The 21608-nt window shown below is 41.5% G+C and overlaps 1 protein-coding gene across 8 annotated transcripts in view; it reads right to left on the reverse strand.

Moving 5' to 3' along the window:
* The window catches only part of EBF2 (EBF transcription factor 2), a 195871-nt gene that overhangs the window by 18080 nt on the left and 156183 nt on the right, over positions 1-21608 (reverse strand). For all 8 annotated transcript variants that reach the window (XM_039250431.1, XM_039250435.1, XM_039250433.1 and 5 more), the window contains one exon: positions 21156-21282. In XM_039250431.1, coding sequence (XP_039106362.1) covers positions 21156-21282 — 127 coding nt within the window. The remainder of the gene's footprint in view (positions 1-21155; positions 21283-21608) is intronic.

The following is a 21608-nucleotide window of genomic DNA, read 5'->3' on the forward strand; positions in this document are numbered from 1 at the left end:
GCAAAGAATAAAAAATATAATCACCCGCACTCCCAGTAGGCTGCAGTAAACACAGGAGGGTGTACTTCCTTTTTAATCTTCCTTTTTGCACATATGTTTTATGAATATTTGTTGCTATTATTCCAAGTATCAAAGCAACACCTTTTGTTCAAAAGAATTATTTAAAAAATTTAAATGTGGAAATAAAAAGACAATCATCCATAATCTCACCAGTTTAGAGATGAGCTGGGTTAGCATTTTTGCTGATGCCCTTCTGGATTTAAACACACACGCACACTTCAAATTATTCAGTGACATCCTATTCACACTGTTATACAACCTACTTTCTATCAATTTAGCAACATATCAAACTTTTCCCCAGGTTATTAAATATTCCTTTATAACATTATTTAAAATTCCTGCATATTTTTCCATGTCATAGCCTATAATTTATTTACATGGCTTCCTAATGTTTGGCATTTAACGTGATCCTTAATTTCTCACTATTATAAAAATCAGAGCCATAATTAGCAGCTGTATATAGCTTTAATGATTTCAATTGGAAAATTCCAAGAATTAGAATTACCGGGCTGAAACCATGATTTATATTTAAGGCCTTCCATGCATCCTTGCGAACACTTCTCAGAAGAATGCACAAACTTGTATTCCCTCCAGCAGTGCATGTGATCACTTTAACTTCTATTTCATTATTTCATGAGATTGAAGAGCTTTTTCTTATACATGATGATCATTTTAACTTTTTCTTTTATGAACCACTTACTGATACTTTCCACAGTCCTTTTGACTGGGGACTCAATTTTTTTTTACTTATAAAAACTCTTTACATATAAATACTTTTAAATACAATATTCACCATGCTATAATATCACACCCCAGTTTGTCCCCAGGTATGATATGTAGGAAGATCATCCCAATTCCACGATAAGTACACACACACACATGCATGTGCGCATGCATGCGCGCATGCATGCATGTACAAAATATGTGTGGTGTTTGCATATACACATACAAACATATATGAATTCTCCTTCTTTTTCTTAGTTCCACCAGTAAAATGTGTCTGCTCATCATGTAGGTAATACGCTTTTTTAGTTTTTGGTCTGTATTTCACTTTTTATCATTTTTCTTGTAAATATGATTACTCCTTCATCACATTTTCTAAGAGTTTTATGAGTGCCTAGAAACACTTTTGGTTTTTATGTGTCTGTGCAGGCAGTGTGCAGGGAGTGGATGGCAGTATATGGCATAGTTATTAAGAGATGTAGTCAAACAGATCTCAGGTTTGAATTTCAGTTCCACCATTAATTTCTGTAAGCCTCTGTTTAAATTCCATCTCATGGGTTTGCTCACAAAATTAAATAAAACCATTTACGTAATGTCCCCAGCTCAGTTCTTAGCCAGAAAAGTTCTAGCTAGCTCAAGTTCTAGCTAGTTCAAGGCTAGCTATTTGTTATTGTGTAACCAAACCCCTGACACATGTCATTAATTTCTTCTGTTCATTCTTAGGATCATACATTCATAGTATCTACATATAATGACCATTTTGTCTGTATATTAATTTCAACTCGTTTTCTTAATCTCATTCTCGCATTGGCTAAAATGTCCCAAATGGTCTAAAACTGAGGATGATAGTGGAAATTCTTGCTTGTTTTCCTCTGAATGGGAGTGACATTGACATTTCACCAGCAAATTATTTATTATACTTCAATAAGGGTTTTCATTAGGACTTTTTAGAATTTTAGGAAATTATAATATGAATTTTCTCATTTGACCAATTTATATTATATTTGAAAAGAGATGGTATATTATATTTGAAAAGACATATTCCCAATATGTCACAATTAAATGTTTAGTCATAGATGTGGTATATTTCTGAATACAGTGTGTTAATATTTTCCTAAGATTCTTGCTGTGGGGATTAAACCAGTTAAGTTAGTGAGAATAGTGTTTAACTGGGCATTCAACAAGCATTAGTTACTATTAATCCTGCTAGGGGGTATGTGTCCATATTAATAACTGAGATTGTGTGCATGGTATTGTCCAGCTTCTGGTCAATTTTTGAAAAATAAAGTAAGAAGTTTTCTATATTTTATCCTATGCTTTATAAAATGTATACAGTATGGATATCATCTCTTGACTAAAAGTCTGGAAGAACCCTGTTAAATTTCTCTCATCAGAGTCACCAATAACATTTTAACCAAACCAAGATGAACTTTGCCATTCTTCTTTTTTTTAATTTGAGAGAGACAGAGAGAGAGAGACAGAGAGACAGAGAGAGCACATAGGGGGAGGGGCAAAGGGAAAGGGAGAGACAGAATCCCAAGAAGGCTCCACACCCAGTGTTGACTGGGCGAGTTCTTCACAAGGGACACTATCCCATGATCCTGGGATCATGACCTGAGGCAAAATCAAGAGCTGGGCACTCAATGGACAGAGTCACCCAGGTACCTTGGAAGTTTCCCGTTCATATGATAAAGGCGAGTTAGCATTTGACACTGGAAATACTCTCCCCTTGGAAATTCTTCTATCCATCACCTTTCCCAAACATGCACTGTCTAATTCACTCCTATCTCCCCAGCCACACCATCTCAGCCCACTTGGAGGGTTGCCCTTCCTCCATCTTGTAAACCCTTCTTCTCCCTACAACTGTTGCCAACCCAGTCTTCTGTTTGGCTATACATTCTCCCTTGACAACCTCATCAGAGCCCCCATGATTTCCATGTCAAGCTACATGCTGACTATCACAAAATTATCTCTAGTTGGTAGAGCTTGCCTGAGATTCTGCCTTATCTCTCCAAGTACTGGCTGGAAATTTCCACAGGGATTGCCCATAGTCTCCTCCCATTCAAGATACCCCAAGCTGATGAGGCTTTCAGTGAACAATCATCATCCATTAGATTGCCAATCAGAAACCTTAGATTCGTTCTTTATTTCTCAATATCATTTGTATTTTTCTAGACAATTCATGCATTTCATCAAGATTTTAAATGTTTTAGCACAGATTCTATACAGTATATTTAGAATTTCCAAACATGGGGCTTGGTCCCACAACCATGAGATCATGGCCGTGAGATCATGACCTGAACTGAAATCAAGAGTTGGCGCTTAACCACCTGACCCACCCAGGTGCCCCATGAATATTCATATTTCTAATTTTTTCTTCTTTTTGTTCCAAAGAAAATATCTGAGATGCTTGGCTATTAGTTAATTATTTATTAAATCTTATTGCATTGGATTCAAAACAGGTGGCCTGTAGAATATCGGTCTTTTGGAATTTAAGTTTTTTTCTGAATTAATACATATTAAGTTTTGTCTGTGCTCTGTGGGTAATGCTTCAAATATATTACTTAACATATCTTTTTGATATTATTTAACATATTTATATATATAATTGCTACTAAAAACTTATCCTTCCACATTCTCCATGTATTTCTGATAGTTTTTTAATGACTCTTTTTCTCTAGTACTGAGAAAGATACACATCCTATTTTAACTTAAAGCAGTGCTTTCAGATTTCTCTAAAAATATTTTTTCTAGTTATTTGAGTCTGGTAAGCCCCTCCACAGGTAAGGAATTTTGCCCACCCTTAATTTCTGTACCTCATATTTTCTGCTTTTATATTTTGGTTGATCAGTTTTCATCTTCAGCTAATATTATTATCTTTAGATTTTCTATGACCTGTATCTTTTAGACTACTTTTCACATTGACATTAGGCTTTGTTATTACATTAACAATAATTGAGATACTCTAATGAAACTGCTTTCTCTGCTGACCAGTAGTCCTGTGATACCATAACTTTTCCATTCTTATGTTTTTCATGGGTTCAGTTCCCCAGGAGTCACATTACATCAATAAGAAGCACTGAATTCTATCCATGCCCCTGAAATAAGACAATAGCTTTCTGTCTTCCTCGTAAGTAACTGACAACTTCTCTGGATATAGAATTGTTAAGTATCCTATTCTCCACTCAAGATCAAGTTTCTGCTTGTGTTGCTTGTTCTTACCCTTGGAGTGGGGGGACAGAGGAGGATTAGAGGCGAATGATGGATCCAGCTTTTACACATGCTCCAACACAACCCTGTTTGCACACACCAGTGCACAATTTCTGCCATATTGATAACACCAAGCTATTTTCAAACACGAATACTGGATGTCCCTTATTTGTTGTTGTTGTTGTTGTTGTTGTTGTTGTTTTCTTGAAAATAGCCTCTGAGCCTAAGTGTCCATCAACAGACGAATGGATCAAGAAGATGTGGTTTATCTATACCATGGAATACTACATGGCAATGAGAAACAATGAAATCTGGCCATATGTAGCAACAAGGATGGACCTTGAGGGTGTTATGCTGAGTGAAATAAGTCAGGCAGAGAAAGACAAATATCATATGTTTGCACGTATAGGAGGATTAGGAGGAACTTAACTGAGGAACAAGGGGGAGAAGGGGGGAAATAGTGGGGGAAAGAGGGAGAGGCAAACCATGAGAGACTCTTGAATGCTGACAAAAACTGAGAACTGATGGATGTAGGGGGGAGGGGGGATGGGCATGGAGGAGGGCACTTGTGGGGATGAGCACTGGGTGTTATGTGGAAACTAATTTAACAATAAACTATTTGTAAAAAAATAAATAAATAAAATAAGATTAAATTAAAATTAAAAAAAGAAAAGAAAAGAAAATAGCCTCTGATATTTTCCGGGGCTGAGGACAGATTAAACACTTGGACTCAAATTACCATTTTATTCAGAACCACACGTAAGAATACCTGTGTGTATAATTGGAATCTTTTTTTATTCCCACTTAGCATTATAACTTCAGCAATTTCTGAAGACTTTTCTTTAACAACAGTATTTTTAGTGGCTATAATATTCAATAATGAAATTCGTTATTGTTGCTGTTAGAATAAACCAAAGGCTTGCTGCATTACAGGCCTTTCATACACACAAGCCCACTTAATCCCCGTGATGTGGGGTTTATCCCCATTTTGAGTGTAGTTCCAGGCAGTGAAGGTGGAATTTGTATCCTAACTCCCAGGCCTGTGCTCTGAACCTTAGAGATGTTGTCTCAAGCCCTATCCAGATATGCAGCTTGGGTCAAAACCTACCCCTCTGCACTTAGCTACTGGGCTGGAGATGGTAAAGAGCAGAGGGTGTTGGCACGTGGCCATGGCATCTTCTGCTTCCACCCACTCTTTGCATCTGCCCTTCTGCCTTCCTCATCCTTCCTCTGTAGCTTCTGTCAAAGGGCTGCAGATCGCCGACATGAAGCCCGGCCAGGCTGCCTGACGTCTCAGCCCGAGTGTGGGAGAAGGCCCCATTCAGTGTCAATCAGCAAACACAAACAGCTGTCTGGGGTTGCAGGGAGAACAGACCAAGGGACAAAATGCTCTAAATCAGTCATTGCCTCGTCTTTTTTCAAGTAGGCACCATTTTGTTACCTAAGGAACGGATTTTCTTACGTGGAGAAGATGGAAATTATTGGTATCAGTATGCTCACAACGTGTTTACTATAAAGGAAGGGAATATCCCCTAAGGTAGAAAACCTAGCCCCTCCAAGTCCCCCACTGTCTCCACTACTGTCCTCGGCCTTTCTAGCCATTTGCATGGCTACTCCCCCAGGCAAGTTCTCATTCCCCCTGACTACAGCTCCAGGGGTTCCCCTATGACCACCACTAATCCCCATACCCCTTATCCTTCCTGACACTTACAGGGGAATTCTCTAAAGCTGGGCTTGAATCAGTACACAGAAGTGGGATGTACATGGTGGTTTCTCTTGCACAGAACTGATCACACATTTGTACCAACTGTTCTTCCCGTTGGAGGGGAAACCACCAGGTCCCCAGGGTAATGTCTGGTTTATCTTGCTGCCCTCCCCTCCTCACTCCTTACCCAAATCAGAAATAGCAGACTATCTTGACCCCACTGAGTTGGCAATTCATGTTTTAAACTGAGAAGTTGATTAGGCATGCTCATTTATTTCTGATGTTGAGTGTTTTTTGGCAGGCCCCCGCTAGACTTCATAGCAAACTGTGGGAGGGGTTATGTGTGTAGCCCAGATGAGAAGACAATGGTAAAACACACTGTCGTCTATATGTACAGGAAAAAAATCACATGCGTGTACACGCACGCACAGGCACACATAATTTCATCCAATCAAGTGCACTTTTGAAGTACAAATCATGAAGCTAAAACAATGCTTAGTCAACACCAAACCGTAAGAAGAAAAGCCAGTCAATTCCTCCAGATTTCAGCCTTCAGAACATCAAGGTTGGACTGGACAACCTCTACTTTGGTTCCAAACTGACTTCCCAATAGACCAGCTGTTTTTGCATCCTGTAGATTCAGCCTCACGTTGAATCCCAGCTTCCCTCCTCCCCATCTCTCTGGGTGTCCTCTGACATTTCAGGCCTGGTGTGAGCCAAACAAACCTCAATTAGCTAATGAGGTGCCCAAGACCAGCACCAAGACTGCCTCTAAGGGCCAACCAGATCATTAACCACCATCATCAGTGTGAATTTACAACCTCTCCTACCACATGGGGTATGGGGGTGCTGTGAAGTGCTGCCAGCCCCTTGGCTGTCAGGGACACAGAGAAGTGCTAGCAAGGCAAAAACAGAGTAAATTAAAAATACACTTCGATCCATAGGCTCTATTTATCTATGTCTTTCTTTAGTAACATAACATTAAGGTAAAAGGTCATATCCCCACTGAAATATAATTTATATTTACCTTTTATTAAATAATTATGGCATGGGATGAAGTTAAATATTACAGAAGCTAATCAAGGGGGAATTCAATAGAGAAAACTCAGACATGAGAATTTCGTCTTTGCTATACATAGAATGGCTTAATCCCCCACTGGGAGCCATTCGGGTTTGCTTAAGGAGTTTAATAATACACATTTCAACTGCCACAGAATCTAAATCCCATTTGGATCAGCCTTGGAAAAACTTTCATCAATACCTTGAGATTTCATAATATTTCTCCTGAGAGCCTGGATCTCATGTGTCATTTCTCATTTTGATTGTGGGCATAATATATGAGGTTACTTACATATCTTGGATCCGGATATAAACTATAAGCAATGTGTAAAGGTTTTATTTTATAAGTAAATAGTATTTAACTAAAAATATCTACTGGGAACCACTCATTAGAAAAAAAGCTGGCTGGTGTTCAATATGAATTTTCCCCAGAGGTTGGTGAGATGTATAAATTCTATATGATTATTTCTTTCCTTAAGGGGAGGCACAGAAACTCAGATAATGAATGCCTGCCTTCTACTTCTGCTTTCCCCCCAAATATAGGAGACACTGGCTAACATGGAATGGGGACTGTTTGTTAGAGTTCTGGTCAACTGTCAACAAAGACACCATTGACATTGCAAGCAGGAGGTCACTTATGCCCTTGGCTGACAGGAATACTCGTCCCCAAAATGGCAGCATCAAAGGCTGATCAAATTCCTTTGCAGAAATTTGAGAAGAGACAAATAAGATGATGCACTAAGGGAAGATCTGAGTGCTTAATTGGGCTGTCACTTTGGGATGTTGGCCTGGGTTTCAGCTTTCTTCACTGGTACATCTTTACTTGGAGCCTAGGATTATCATGGAGTGTATGGATGCCCATCATGAGGCCAATAAAATTCTAAAAGTCTGAGCCTCACTGTATGTTTGCACATATGTGCATTTATCTGCAACAAAGGATCCTTACTTTTATTAGATATGCATAGAGCCCATGGTTCACTGGGGGATCTAGCTCCCAGAAATAGAGGATCTCTCTAGTGCTAACTGGAAACCATATCCTTCTTCAATAATAAAGAAAATGGTGGAAAAGAATCCTGCTTGAGAAATCTAAAATCTCTCTAATGTGACTGCCAGAAAAACACCGGGTCAGAAGATGGACTTTGATATGCAAGCAAAGGAGAAATATTGCATCATGAATACCTCTCTATGTGGCTCTGGTCAAAGACAGTTACTCTGTTGACAGGACAGGAAGGTGGAGAACAATCTAGCATGGGGAAGAATTCAGATGTACAGGGACCAGCTCTTGCCTTTATGTTACCTCTAGGACTTCTCCATTCTGCTTTTCCTTCGGTGCCCATCTCTTCAAAGAGCCTTGAGCCTCCATATTGATTCCTGTGGGGTCAGCCTTCTTTGTGCTTTGACTTCAGGTCCTCTCAGTCTCTCTCCTCACCTTCCCAATTTCTTAGTCCAATCATCTACCTTCTACCCCGCTGCTCATTGTGTCCAACATGAAAAAGCCTATGTTTATTTTTTAAGGCCTATGTTCCATTAGCATTTTAATGCTCCCAAATTAATTTTTTTTCACAGTACTGGATAGTTGATGGAGGTAAAATTGGTCTGGCCTGGGATCTGCTTTTCTTCCCACCCATGACCAACCATACACTGCCTTAAAGGACAGGTGGACTTTGGTTTCTCTCTCTGCAAAGACAGAAAGTTGGGCTAAATGGCCTCTAAGATCCCTCGTAAGCCCTTGCATTTGATTCTAAGGCCATTATTTATTTGGTACAGTGAAATTCTTCTTTGAGAAGTGGAGATGGGTGGAGCTGAAGTCATAGGCTGTTGAATTACATTGTAGTTAACCTTTGCTACATTGAAATCTTTCCCCACATCCATTTGTTTCAATGTAGCAAAAGCTCAGTGTCACCAATTAAAAAAAGGACAAAGATAATATAGGAACACATTATTAAGAGGTGGGACCCGCCTTTGTGGATACAGGAACAAGAACATGAGGTGAGAACCAGCAGTGCATAAGTGAAAGATTAGACTGAAGCCTTTGATATTTAATTTTAAATGAAATATTAATTTAATATTTAATTATGCTTTGGTTTCAAGAAAAACTGCGGCAGGAAGACAGATTGTTTGAAGAAGGGAGTAATATACATGGTTAAGGAGACAACTGTAAAAATTAAAGATAAATTTCAAGGGTAAATCTAAATGCCACAATGGAGCAGTTATGAATATGCTCATGCTCTCCGTAATGTGTATTTAGAATATTATAGCCGAGAGCACCAGGCCATTAAGGGGCTGCAACGTCTCCCGTGAAACAACAGCCCCCTATTCTGGGACTTCCAATGGAGACATCATTCTTCAGACTCAGCTGAATGATGGATCCGAATTTCACAAGAGGTGGGGGCAGAGGCGACCTCAGTAAAACTGTAGGCTACCAGGAGGGCTATTGATTCAACCTGTTTCCAGGGTGAACAGGGAACAATTGTACACGGGCCAGTTTTTGATGTCTGAATTGGGTATTTTTAACTAAAAATCAGATTCATTTCTTAAATGGGATTTCGTTTTTCAGGGTAAGGCTCTAAGAAAAAAAAAGAACGAAATGTGAATCGCATGAGCTATTAACATTCGCAATTCCGCCTGCACATCTGTGAGGTGCAGCTTTATGAAAAGAGGACCCCATGCCCCATACTGAGCTTCAGGTATGAAGTGGAGGTTTGTGGAAAAATCCAGGCCTTCCAGGTCTCCTCCTGACCACTGCCTGTTCTTGTTAACACTTTCTCTTGTTAACACATGGAATCAAATGCAATTGTTTGTGCTAAAGCAAAAGGTAAGAAGTCCTCCGGGGAAGGGGGTGAGTTGACATGAATTCTTTGGCATCTCAGCGTCTCGGGGTCCCCATCCGTTCTCATTTGCCAACATCCAAGTTCAACCACACACCTTGGCAAGCAGCTGCTCCATGCATGCCTGGGCCACCTGGGCTGGATAGGTGTCTTCCTCTCCTTTCGTCCCTCTTTGAAAACCCACTCGCCCTTCACTCCACCTGCAGAGCCCATGTTCTCAGGCTGCCTTGGCCTCCTTGGGTACCTACAGAATCCTGATTTCTAATCTAGTCCCAGCTATTAAAGGCATGGTGTGGTGGGCCTTTCAAGAAGAATCCACCTTTCACAGAAGGGAAGACATGCAAAAACGCCCACCCTTGATCCAATGGCGAAGAGGGTGAAGCCACCTAGAACTCATCCCAGAAATGTATGCCCCTCTGCCAAATGCCGACAGGAGCGAATTGAACTTCTATTTTTATGCTTCTAAACATATTTATTTGCATATCTATATCATTTCATTTTCCTAATGAGATCTATACCTTCTTATTTGTTCACTTAGAAAATGGACGCACAGAAGGGTTAAGTGATTTGCAGGAGAGCTGGGACTCAAATCCAGCTCTCTAACCTCAGCCCTGTTTTCCACCTCAGTGCTAAGTTCTCTCAATACGAAAGTGGAGTTGGTACTCCTTTTCCAAGGTCAGTCATTCATGGAGAGGATAGTTTCTATGACTTCTAGGGAATTAGAAGTACTTCATAGATCTTAGCCTATCATATGACACTGTGATAGAAATCTCCCACTTTGCAATCTGAAACAGCAGGGCATAAGCAAGGCATCTTTTTTTTTTTAATGTTTATTTATTTTTTGAGAGAGAGCAAGCAAGAGTGAGCAAGAGAGAGAGGATGAGCAGGGATGGGGGAGGGGCAGAGAGAGAGGGAGACAGAACTCAAAGCAGGCTCCAGGCTCGCAGCTGTCAGCACAGAGCCTGATGCAGGGCTCAAACTGATGAACTGTGAGATCATGACCTGACCTGAAGTCAGACGCTTAACCGACTCAGCCACCCAGGTGCCCCAGGCAAGGTATCTTCTGAGCCCCTCCATGCTCACTGGCCAGTCCTATCTCCTGTGTGTTTCCTCAGAGTAACAGCCAGAGAGTCAAGGCCATTGGCATTTGCTAGGTAAAACTACAGGATGAAGCAAACAGATGGCTTTGGCATAATTTCTTCTATGTAGCTAGACAGTATGGGTGAGTAGCATAGGTCAGTGGTTAAGAACACAGCTTTAGAATAAGGCAGCTAGGACTGCACCTAACTGGGTGACCTTAGGCAGCAGGATTCTCATCTATAAAGTCAAGGTACTAATAGAACTGTCACCACGGGGAAAGGCAGTGATGATATGAGCTCTTGAGATATGAGCCTGGCCCTACCTCCTGAAATGATGCCAGATATGACTACTCAATTAGTATCATCCTTTCTGTTTCTCACTAGTCCTATCTGATGCTAGAACTCACAGGAGATTTCTTAACCAACAATCAAAAGTTTAGGCCAAAGAACCATAGGAATAATACCAAAAAGCTGTGCTCATCTACCTCCATATCCTCAATGACCTGCCTTTGACCACCCGCACCATGACTTCTCACTGGATTCTCCGGCTAGTGGTGATTTTATCCTTCTAAACTATGGCCATTCCACCCCCAAACGCACGCTCCAGACATGCTCTTCCTGCATCCACAAGACTGCCAAGAAGCATCTGTACAGCCAATAATCACAATCCCACTGGGTGCCTCTACCAGGATTATTCTTCTGCCCTGCAAGTCCTCTGTGGAAAGGTCTGCGAGGAAAGCAGAGGACCCTCTCCCCTCTGAGCCCAGGCTGCCCTACCATCTCTAGGTCCCCCAGCAGATAGAGGCAGTCGGACCTGTCCTGGGGAGCTATATTGTCACGTGAATCTCTCAACTCTGCAGCAGCAAGCACACTTTAGCACACCGTGGCTGGAGGAAAATAGATCTGCAAAGTCACATGTGTGAAGAAAAGGTGTTGTTTTTCAGAGCCCTGACGCTGTTTATGCTGTACTTGGCAGCAACAACCATGGGAGCTGATTACTGCATTTTGGCTAATTATACCAAGTAAGTTACATCTAATAGGCTTGGGTTTATTATGAGGGTGTATCCTTGGATACAGGAACCATCAATGGTTGGACCTTGGAGCCTCCTTTCCCACCTTGTGCTTCTTGAGTGTCCTAGAAAGTTCCACCTGAGAGTAAATATTATTGTGTTCACGGTGCAATGACTCTGTCTCGAAGGAGCTGCCCCATGTGTGGGCTACTTTACCAGCAAAAAAGTCTCCACACCTGCCTGATGAGTGGAACTCAGACTTCTCAAGTTGTTTCTTTGTTTCAAATACAGATTCTCAGACCCTCCCAAATGAGTAGGATTCGGTATGTCTGGAATGGAGCCAAGCATGATTCTCATGCTCAGCCAAATTAGGGAAACACCTATGGGTAATGGTATAATTAGTACCAGAGCTTTACAGATGAAGAAAATGAGGCTCAGGAAGGTTAGCTGACTTGTCAGGAGGACAAACAAGTCATTGATGCCACAGCCGATGTCTGAAAGCACGTCTTCTGAGTCCAGTGCGCCCTCCCCTTGGATGCCACTCTGTCACTGGTGCTCAGTCTGTCCCCAGTAAAGCTCTCTAGATTTCTCAAGGTTTTCTTTTCCTCTGGAATCAAGATGAGATTTTCTACCTGACCCCTGGAGCTGAGGATTCTGCCTAGACCTCTAGTGGTTTCTGACACACTGTTCCACAGCTGAGCACACGCTGAGGCTCTCAGAATGTGTGGCTCAGGAGGCCAGGCTGGCTGGAATTCCATGAGCTCTCTACCCGTCACCTCCCAGGGAGAAGGCCAGGATTCTCCAGGCTCACTGAAGGCAGGCTCTGAGGCAGAGCAGACCCACCTCCAGTCTCTGTGGGGAAGCCACTGCCTGTCCAGCTCTTGGACTAAGATTCCCGGTGGGCTGGAAAGTACTTTCCACGTTGGTGACTGCTCGTTGAGTGAGCAAGACCGGAGATCACCAGTCCGTTTCTGGTAGTGCCTGGGTCCCTCCATGAACAACATGAACCACTTGTCTCTTTCAACCCTAGTTCCATTTGGCTCAGTGACCTCAGGTGGAAGTTAGAGTGACCAGCCTCCGAGCCACCCTGACAAGGGTTCATATGTTTATTTTCTTCTCTAGTTGTGAAAGAATATACTACTGCGTCCCTACCCTCCTCACCCTCAACTGTTTCCCATGGTCCTTCTGTCTCAAAGGCCATCTTCTAGAAGAAGCTTCACTGCTTCCCTGGCTGGAAATACTCTTTCTGTACCTAAAGAGTCAAGTTGACCAGCATATGCTGTTTCAGTATTTAAATATGTGGAACGTTAATGTTTTACACCACATTTTCTTTAATTATTAATTAGGAGTTACTTTTTTCAGAAAATAATAAATATAAATAAATATAAGCAAAACTTAAAATAATAACAATAATACCAACACCCAGAAACCACCATTGTTAAGACCTTCATATTTTTTTAAATCTTACTTGGGTTTTTTATACAACTCTTTCTCTTTCATATATATATACAGACACACATATATGTATATATACAAACACAAACATATATATACATATATATGTATACATAGCCATTAAATCAAAAGGAAAAGGACAGGGAACACATTCATTACATGTGATATATTATCTTATGCATAAAAAGATTCATTCATTTGTTTGGCAAAAGCTTATTTTATGCCTGCCATTTGTCAACAACTATGTAATGCATTGTGGGTAATTATATATATTATATATACTATATATAATATATAATGCATTATGCATTGTGGATAATTATATATATATTACATAATATATATATACAAATATAAAACCATACATAGAGTTTTTAAGCTTTTTTTTAACCTATATCACAGACATTTTTCATGCAACTAAATATCCATTCACAGCATTACTTTCAATGTCTAAAATGTGTTTCATTGTAAAGAGAGTTCATTATTTATTCAGTGAGTCCCCTAACGGACACTAAGGATGTTTTCAGTTTTTCACTACCACAAACAATGCTCAAATAAACAGCCTTCAGGCAAACTGAGTTATTTCCTAGGTATACATTACAAAAAGTCGAATTGTTTGGTCAAAGGTATATACATTTAAAAAAATTTTTTTTAATGTTTTTTATTTATTTCTGAGAGAGAGAGACAGCATGAGTCGGGGAGGGTCAGAGAGAGAGGGAGACACAGAATCTGAAGCAGGCTCCAGGCTCAGAGCTGTCAGCACAGAGCCCGATGCAGGGCTCAAACCCACGAACTGTGAGATCATAACCTGAGCTAAAGTCGGACACTTAACCAACTGAGAGACCCAGGCGCCCCAAAGGGTATATACATTTTTAAAGCTAGTGCCATCAAGGCACTCTTCTAGAGCGATCTACTCTCTTGCAGTAAAGTGTTAGAGGTCCCCACTTCCTTCTAATTTGGCCAACTTGGGTATTTTCATTTGTTTAAAAACAAATTCTTTGCCAACTTGACAGGGAAAACAAACGTTATCTGTAGTTGCCTTAATTTGCATGTATTAGATTATTAATGTGATTGGGATTTTTAAAAATATGTTTACTGCTGAATTGTAGTCCTTCCTGAACTAACTCCTAATATTCCTTGCTAGCTTCTAATTTACATATCTTTCCTTTTCTCCTTAATTTGTAAGATATCTAACGTTCATCTCCTTATCCACAAGGCATAACATAGTTGTTGACAAGTAGTAGGCATAAAATAAGCTTTCCCTCAACAGATGAATTAATCTTTTTATACGTAGGATGATACGTCACATGAAATGAGTATGTTCCCTTTTTGTCCTTTTTCTTTTGATTTAGTGACCATCACCTTGACATCCAAAAAGTTTCTTTTTATGTAATCATACATTTATGCTTGATGGTTTCCTTGGGGTCAAGGTTAGCAAGGTTCAAGATGATAATAATAATATTTTGAAAAGTATACATTTTTTAATCTTTATGTATTTATTTTGAAAGACAGAGAGAGAGAGAGAGAGAGAGAGAGAGAGAGAGAGAATCCCAAGCAGGCTCCACAGTCAGCATGAAGCCCAATGAGGGGCTCAAGCTCACAACCATGAAATCATGACCTGAACTGAAATTGAAAGTCAGATGCTTAATTGACTGAGCCACCCAGGCACCCTGCAATGTGTACATTTTTAATTCAAAATATCTAATTCAAATATTTCAGTTTATAATATAAAATTATGTAGCTTTTTTTTTTAATGCTTAACTAGTTAGTCCAATACCGTTTGTTAAACATTCCATCTTTTCCACATTGACAGAGATGACTCCTCACCTATACTCACGCATATGTGTTTATAGTACTCATGTGTACAAACCCTGTTTATTTTTAAATATTCTCTTCTGTAGCATAACATTTCTTGACTTTTTTTTTATTATTTTTTATTTTTATTATTTTTATTATTTTTTTACAAATAGTTTATTGTCAAATTAGTTTCCACATAACACTCAGTGCTCATCCCCATAAGTGTCCTCCTCTATGCCCATCCCCCCTCCCCCCCACATCCATCAGTCCTCAGTTTTTGTCAGCATTCAAGAGTCTCTCATGGTTTGCCTCTCTCCCTTTCCCCCACCATTTCCCCCCTTCTTCTCCCCCTTGGTCCTCAGTTAAATTCCTCCTAATCCTCCTATACGTGCAGACATATGATATTTGTCCTTCTCTGCCTGACTTATTTTGCTCAGCATAACACCCTCAAGGTCCATCCAGGTTGCTACACATGGCCAGATTTCATTGTTTCTCATTGCCATGTAGTATTCCATGGTATAGATAAACCACATCTTCTTGATCCATTCATCTGTTGATGGACACTTAGGCTCTTTCCATGTTTTAGCTATTGTGGAGAGTGTAGCATAACATTTCTATGTATTCCTACAAAGCCCCATATTCTTCTAATTATTGAAACTTACAATAGGTTTTAAGTCTGGTGGGGCATGGCCTTCTCATTTTTCAAAAGGAGGGGTTCTATTTTAGCACCTTCATTTTTCCAGGTGAACTCTTGTAAAGTTTCCCCAAACATTTTGTTAGTACTTTGATTGGCATTGCGTTAAATGCATTCATTAATTGACATCTTTACAATATTAAGTCTTCTCACCTCTCCACCAGCTGGAAGTATTTTGGCCTTCCTCTGAACTCCCTTAGCACTTTATACCTTTTTAAAAAATCACTTTCTAAACCGTACCCACCCAATTTTTCAAACTTGAAACCTGAGAGCTGTCTCCTCCCCTCCCTTCCCCAACCTTCACCCTATCCAATCAATCATCAAGTGATGCCTCTGCTACCTCCTAGATTCCACCCCTTTCTGCCTGTCCCCACTACTGGTACTCTGGTCCAAGCTGCCATCATATCTGGCTGAGGCCACCACACTGGCCTCCCACTGACCTCCTTGAATCCACCCTGGCTTCTAAGCCACTCTCTACAACTCAGCCAGAATGACCTTTTAAAAGGCAAATCTAATCATGGCACTCCCCACCTTTAAACTATTCCAATAGCTCCCCATGGCACTCAGTTTAGAGACAAATGATCAGGCCCAACCCTCCCTTTCCAGCCAACCTTTCTTTAACTCATTCTTTCTTCCCTGTTCATAGTGGCCATTATATATCCCCTTTTCTTTCTTGCCCCAGGGCCTTTGCACATTCTGTTTCCTGTGTTTGGACTGTTCTTAGCTTTCCCCATTATCTCAGTTTAAAAGGGTTCAATTCCCCAAGCATGTATCCCCAGTATCCCATACAACTCCTTTTTAGGACTCATCACATTTGTAATTACTTGTTCGAGTTTCTATCGTAATAATCCTGAAAGTAAAAGTTTCCATGGTAATAACTCCGATAGTAAGCATAAGAGTATTATTAATAACAAATACTTTTCCATAATAAAATATAGTCGCTTTCTATCCCAAGTGCTTACATGCAGAGGTGTTCTAGACCTGGTTTCTACCAGCTCGTGAGAGCAGGTTGTTACATTTTCAGTAATTTGGGGGTGCCTGGGCGGCTCAGTCAGTTAAGTGTCTGACTTCAGCTCAGGTCAGGATCTCGTGGTCTGTGGGTTTGAGCCTCGCATTGGGCTCTGTGCTGACAGCTCAGAGCCTGGAGCCTGCTTCAAATTCTGTGTCTCCCTCTCTCTGCCCCTCCCATGCTTGCACTCTGTCTCTCAATAATAAATAAACATTAAAAAAATAAAATAAATTTAAAAAAGAGAACAAGTCATTCTAAAGGATTATATGTATTAAAATTTTTTTTTCAGAAATTTTGTGAGCCAGCTGATGTCACACTGGTAGCCTGAAATCGGCCATAGTCAGAGTATTTGCACCATGGAAACCAGCAAATGACACAAACCCTACTGCTGCCTCCCCATGGCTTTTCCCTGGAGAGCCCATTGTTGAACCTTTACCAGCACACCACTGTTTCCATGCACTATGCCTTTAGTCCTCACCACAGCTCCGTAAGGCAGGCAGCACATTCTAGAGACGGGAAGGCTAAGAGATTAAGTCACTCACACAAGATTTAAGAACTATTTAGAGGCATCCAAGCACCCTGAGCCCAGAGCATCTGTAGCTCATCTTCACATCACTCCACCATAATGAAAGAAGGCTCCTGCCAGTCTGACCCATCTACAGTATTCCCAGCACTCAGCCCAGAGCTGAGCAGAGTGAGCATGCTCGATCGATATTTGCTTCATGTGGGCACCTGGGGAACTCAGTCGGTTAAGAATCCGACCGCGGCTCAGGTCATGAACTCATGGTTTGTGAGTTTGAGTCCTGCGTCGGGCTCTGTGCTGACAGCTCAGAACATGGAGCCTGCTTCGGATTTGGTGTCTCCCCCTCTCTCTCTTCCCCTCCTCCACTTGTGCTCTGTCTCTCTCTCTCTCAAAAATAAATAAACATTTTAAAAAATGATTTCAGTGCATCAGGAAAGCAGAACTATTTGTTAACAACAATTGCTAAATAAAAGATGCCAGGCAGGATGGCCAGAGACCTGAGTCCTTATTCTGACTCTACCTTGAGTTCAGCGGGCGACTGTGAACAAGTCACTTCTGCCTGGGTGTCAGTTCTCCTGTCAGCAAAAGAGGGAGCTTGACCAAGTGATCTTCAATGTCTCATCATTTCTACCGTTCTTTGAATTTACAAGTAACATAATATCTATTATTTTCTTAGTTATGTGGGCTTCTCTTTAACCAGACACTTCGTTTCCACAAGGTGTGGATCATGGCCTTTTCTATTCTGTCTGGCAAATTCCTACTGTGCCTCAGAAATGTCACTCCATTGTCACCTCCTGGAGAGCCCTCACTGATTCCCCAAAGTAGGCCACTCCCTGCTCAGTGCTCTGTGCATGTATACCTTTTATGGGATGTAATCCAATTAACATAATCTCCATGCATCCATCTCCCCTTCTAGAACTGTAAGCTGCTAGAGACATACTGAAATTACTGATTTCGTGCCTGGAGCATAATGTAGAGCTGATGTTTGTTCAATGAATATGTGAAGTACATGGAGACCTGGTTCTGCCCTCAGAGATTCAGAGACACTTGGCCTGGGGCCCAAGTGTCAGTGATTTAAAGTGCAGCGAAAGGTGAGGACCTCTGCTTCAGAGAAAGTTTTCACACATACATACAGACATGCGTGCACATGCACACAGCCCGTGGCTCTACATGTCCTCAGTCTCACTGAAGATTGATATCTTTCATTACTTCACAAGAGAGCTGAAGATTGGCTGCAATGCGATTGCTATTCGTCCTACCTGTCCCCTCAGCGGCCAGATGGTCTTCGCTAAACAGTGGGTGTACTAGAGAAAACAGGGATGTCAAAATACTAGATGTGAAGAGCGTCCCAAAGTGAGTCCCATTCCTCACCTAACTCTGGGGACAGCACACACTCCTGCTGTCCTCCTATCCCACCCACCACTCCTTCTCGGTCACCTGCACAGGCTCCTCCTATCACCCTGAGCCCTACCTGTTGGAGCTCCTGAGGTGCCTTCTTGAGACTTCTTCCATCCTGTAGCTACGCTCCCTGTGGCCATCTCATCCAGCCCTGTGGCTGTCAGTCCTGTCTGGATGCTGACTTCTGCCTTGTTCAACATCCTCAGTGTCTTCGCATTCAAACCCCTTGTCCTTTGTGCCATTCCAACCTTGTCTACCATTGTTCTCCTCGGCACCAATGCCACTCTGGCCTCAGGCATCCATGCTCTTCCCTGATGATGCTGGGCTTATTCCCACCTTTCAGTCTGTAATCTGTTCTCTGCTTGGGGCACTTGCACCCACTTCACTGACAGCCAGACACTGTTCTAGAGAACACTGGCGAACCAAACAGAAACACAGCCTTGAAGAGTTCCAGGCACAGAGGGAGGGCAGCGTGAATGGAGAGGGGAGAAGGTGAGAAAGATACAGAGGCAAGGGGACAGATTTGCACACCTGTGATACAGGTCTTCACTCAACGTCCCTTCCTCACAGAGCCCCTTCCTGACCACCTCATCCAAAGCCCTCCCTCATTCTCTATGCCTTACTTATCACTGTTGAAATGATATTATCTCTGTTCTATACTGTCTGTCTCCCCTTCTAGAAGAAAGTTTTATTAAGATGAGGGGTTTTATCTTGCCCATTTCTATATTCCAGAGCCTAGAGATGTGCCAGGTAGTAGGCATGTAACAAACACTCATTTAAATGAATGACTAAACTGTGTCCCTGTGGGAGCTAGAGCAGCAAATATTTTATCGTGACTGCAATAGAATCTTAAACACACACACACACACACACACACACACACACACACACAACCAAGATGCACCTATCTTAAGAGAAAAAATTCAAAGGTGAAATTTGAAATAAATATACCTAAAAATTAGTCCTCACTGATATCTAACCAGACATTTACACAAAAACAAGAAGAGGAGGCTGGACTCAACTGAGAGAAGAGGATACTACAAAATGTTATTAGAATTTCATAATGTGCCTGATATATTTTCTAGGTTCATATATTTCTTTCTCTATACCTCTTATTTTCTCCTTCAACTGTCCTGGTTGATCTTCCTGCCTTCAGTCATTCCCCTGACTAACTCAGTCTTTATACCAATAGCATTTGTGTTTCTTACAGAGACCCCTTTGAGTTACTCTCCCTTGCATGGGAACACTCAATGTTGTCTTACAAATCAAGCCCAGACTCATAAACAAGGTGGTGTTTTTTTTAATTGTTATATTTTATATAACAAAATATACCATCTTAAGCCATTTCTGAGTGTACAGTTCAGTCATGTTAAGTACATTCACACTGCTGTGCCGCCGATCTCCAGAATTCTTTTCATCTCAGGAAACTGAAACTCTGTACCCATTAAACAGCAACCCCCATTCTCCTTACCCCAACACTGGATTGTTCTGTCTCTGAATTTGACCTCTCTAGTACCCTAGAGGGCTCTCAAACTTGTGTGGCTCGGGTGGGCTAAGTTCTACCTGAGTGAGTTGCCACTGTAAACCAGCCCTCTCTCCTCCAGACACCTGCTCACTTCACCAGCTGAGCCTTGGTATGTGAGATTCCTATAGCTGGAACATTCTTCCTGCCTCTCTTTGCCTATTCAAATCCACCCCACCCTTAAAAATAGTCTTTGGTGGAGGGGCACCTGGGTGGCTCAGTCAAGTTAAGTGTCTGACTTCAGCTCAGGTCATGATCTCATGGTTCGTGGGTTTAAGCCCTGTGTCAGGCTCTGTGCTGACAGCTCAGGGCCTGGAGCCTGCTTCAGATTCTGTGTACCTCTCTCTCTGTCCCCTCCCTGCTTGCGCTTTCTGTCTCTCTCTCAAAAATAAATAAATAAACAATAAAAAATAGTCGTTGATTTCCATCTCCTCCTTGAAACCCCTTTCCTCCTACTTTAGTCCACACTAAACTCTATCTTCCTGGAACTCATATTCCATTCATCGGAAATACTAAACATTTTGAATATTCAAATTCCTCGGATGTTCTGTGCAATACACCATCCCTCCTCCAAAAGTTGCTACATTTCCAAATAGGGAACATGTCTTATAAGTCATTGTACCTTCCACAAAGAAAAAGTAGACACAAAGTAGATATTCAACAGATATCGAAATAATAGACAATTTCCACTTTCATAAAATTTTAAAATAATTTGAATCACTCTGTAGCATCCTTTCAAGAAAATTTAGTTATAGCCAGCAAGTTGGTCTATTTTTTTTTTTTTTATCTGATTGCTTAGATAAAATTCCATTCTAGGTGGTTCCAGCAGGGTTAAATCTATTAGGATATACTCAGGAAATGAGCTTCCATGATCATCTCTTAAACTGTTGAGAAATTGCTGGTGTAAAATAAACTTTAGAATCAAGTCTGCATTTCCCCAGTCAAGGACTTTCACCCAGTCCACTCTTCCTACACTAGTAGAAAGACCTAGAAAAAGTAAAATCATTTTAAATTGGAGAGGCTGGGAAGTGGAGCAAAGGTGACCAAGGAGCCCCATCTCCCTTGGATCATTTTCTCACCCACCTGTGTAAATGAACCTCCCCGGAGCTCCTTTGCAGAACTGTTTGGATTTATACGATAGTGTCACCTCGACTACTCCGGGGATGTGGCGAGGAGGAGTCTGCACTCGGATGGCATGAGGAGTGATTAGCTGAGGAGCGAGCAGGTAGGGAAACAAAATACCTGTTATACGAGTTATCACCGAGGGTATGGAGGACAGATGCATCTCCCTCGCCAACCCCCCCCAGGGCAAACCAGCTGTACTCACAGTGCCCCAAACACCCTGTCCCTGTGTCTCACTTGTTTCTCTCTCCCACTCTGGAATCTCCTCGAAAGATAAACTGTCTAGATCCTTGCCTTCCTGCCAGCGCTGCTCAAGTCCCTCCCCCCTCCACTCCCACCCCCTGAGCCCATCCCTGTACTCCCTCCCTCCCTGCTTCCTACATTGTCGCTCTCTCATCACGTCATGATTTGCCA

The sequence above is a fragment of the Hyaena hyaena genome, unplaced genomic scaffold (genome assembly GCF_003009895.1).
Source record: "Hyaena hyaena isolate Hyena2069 unplaced genomic scaffold, ASM300989v1 scaffold_370, whole genome shotgun sequence".
Lineage (NCBI taxonomy): Eukaryota > Metazoa > Chordata > Mammalia > Carnivora > Hyaenidae > Hyaena > Hyaena hyaena.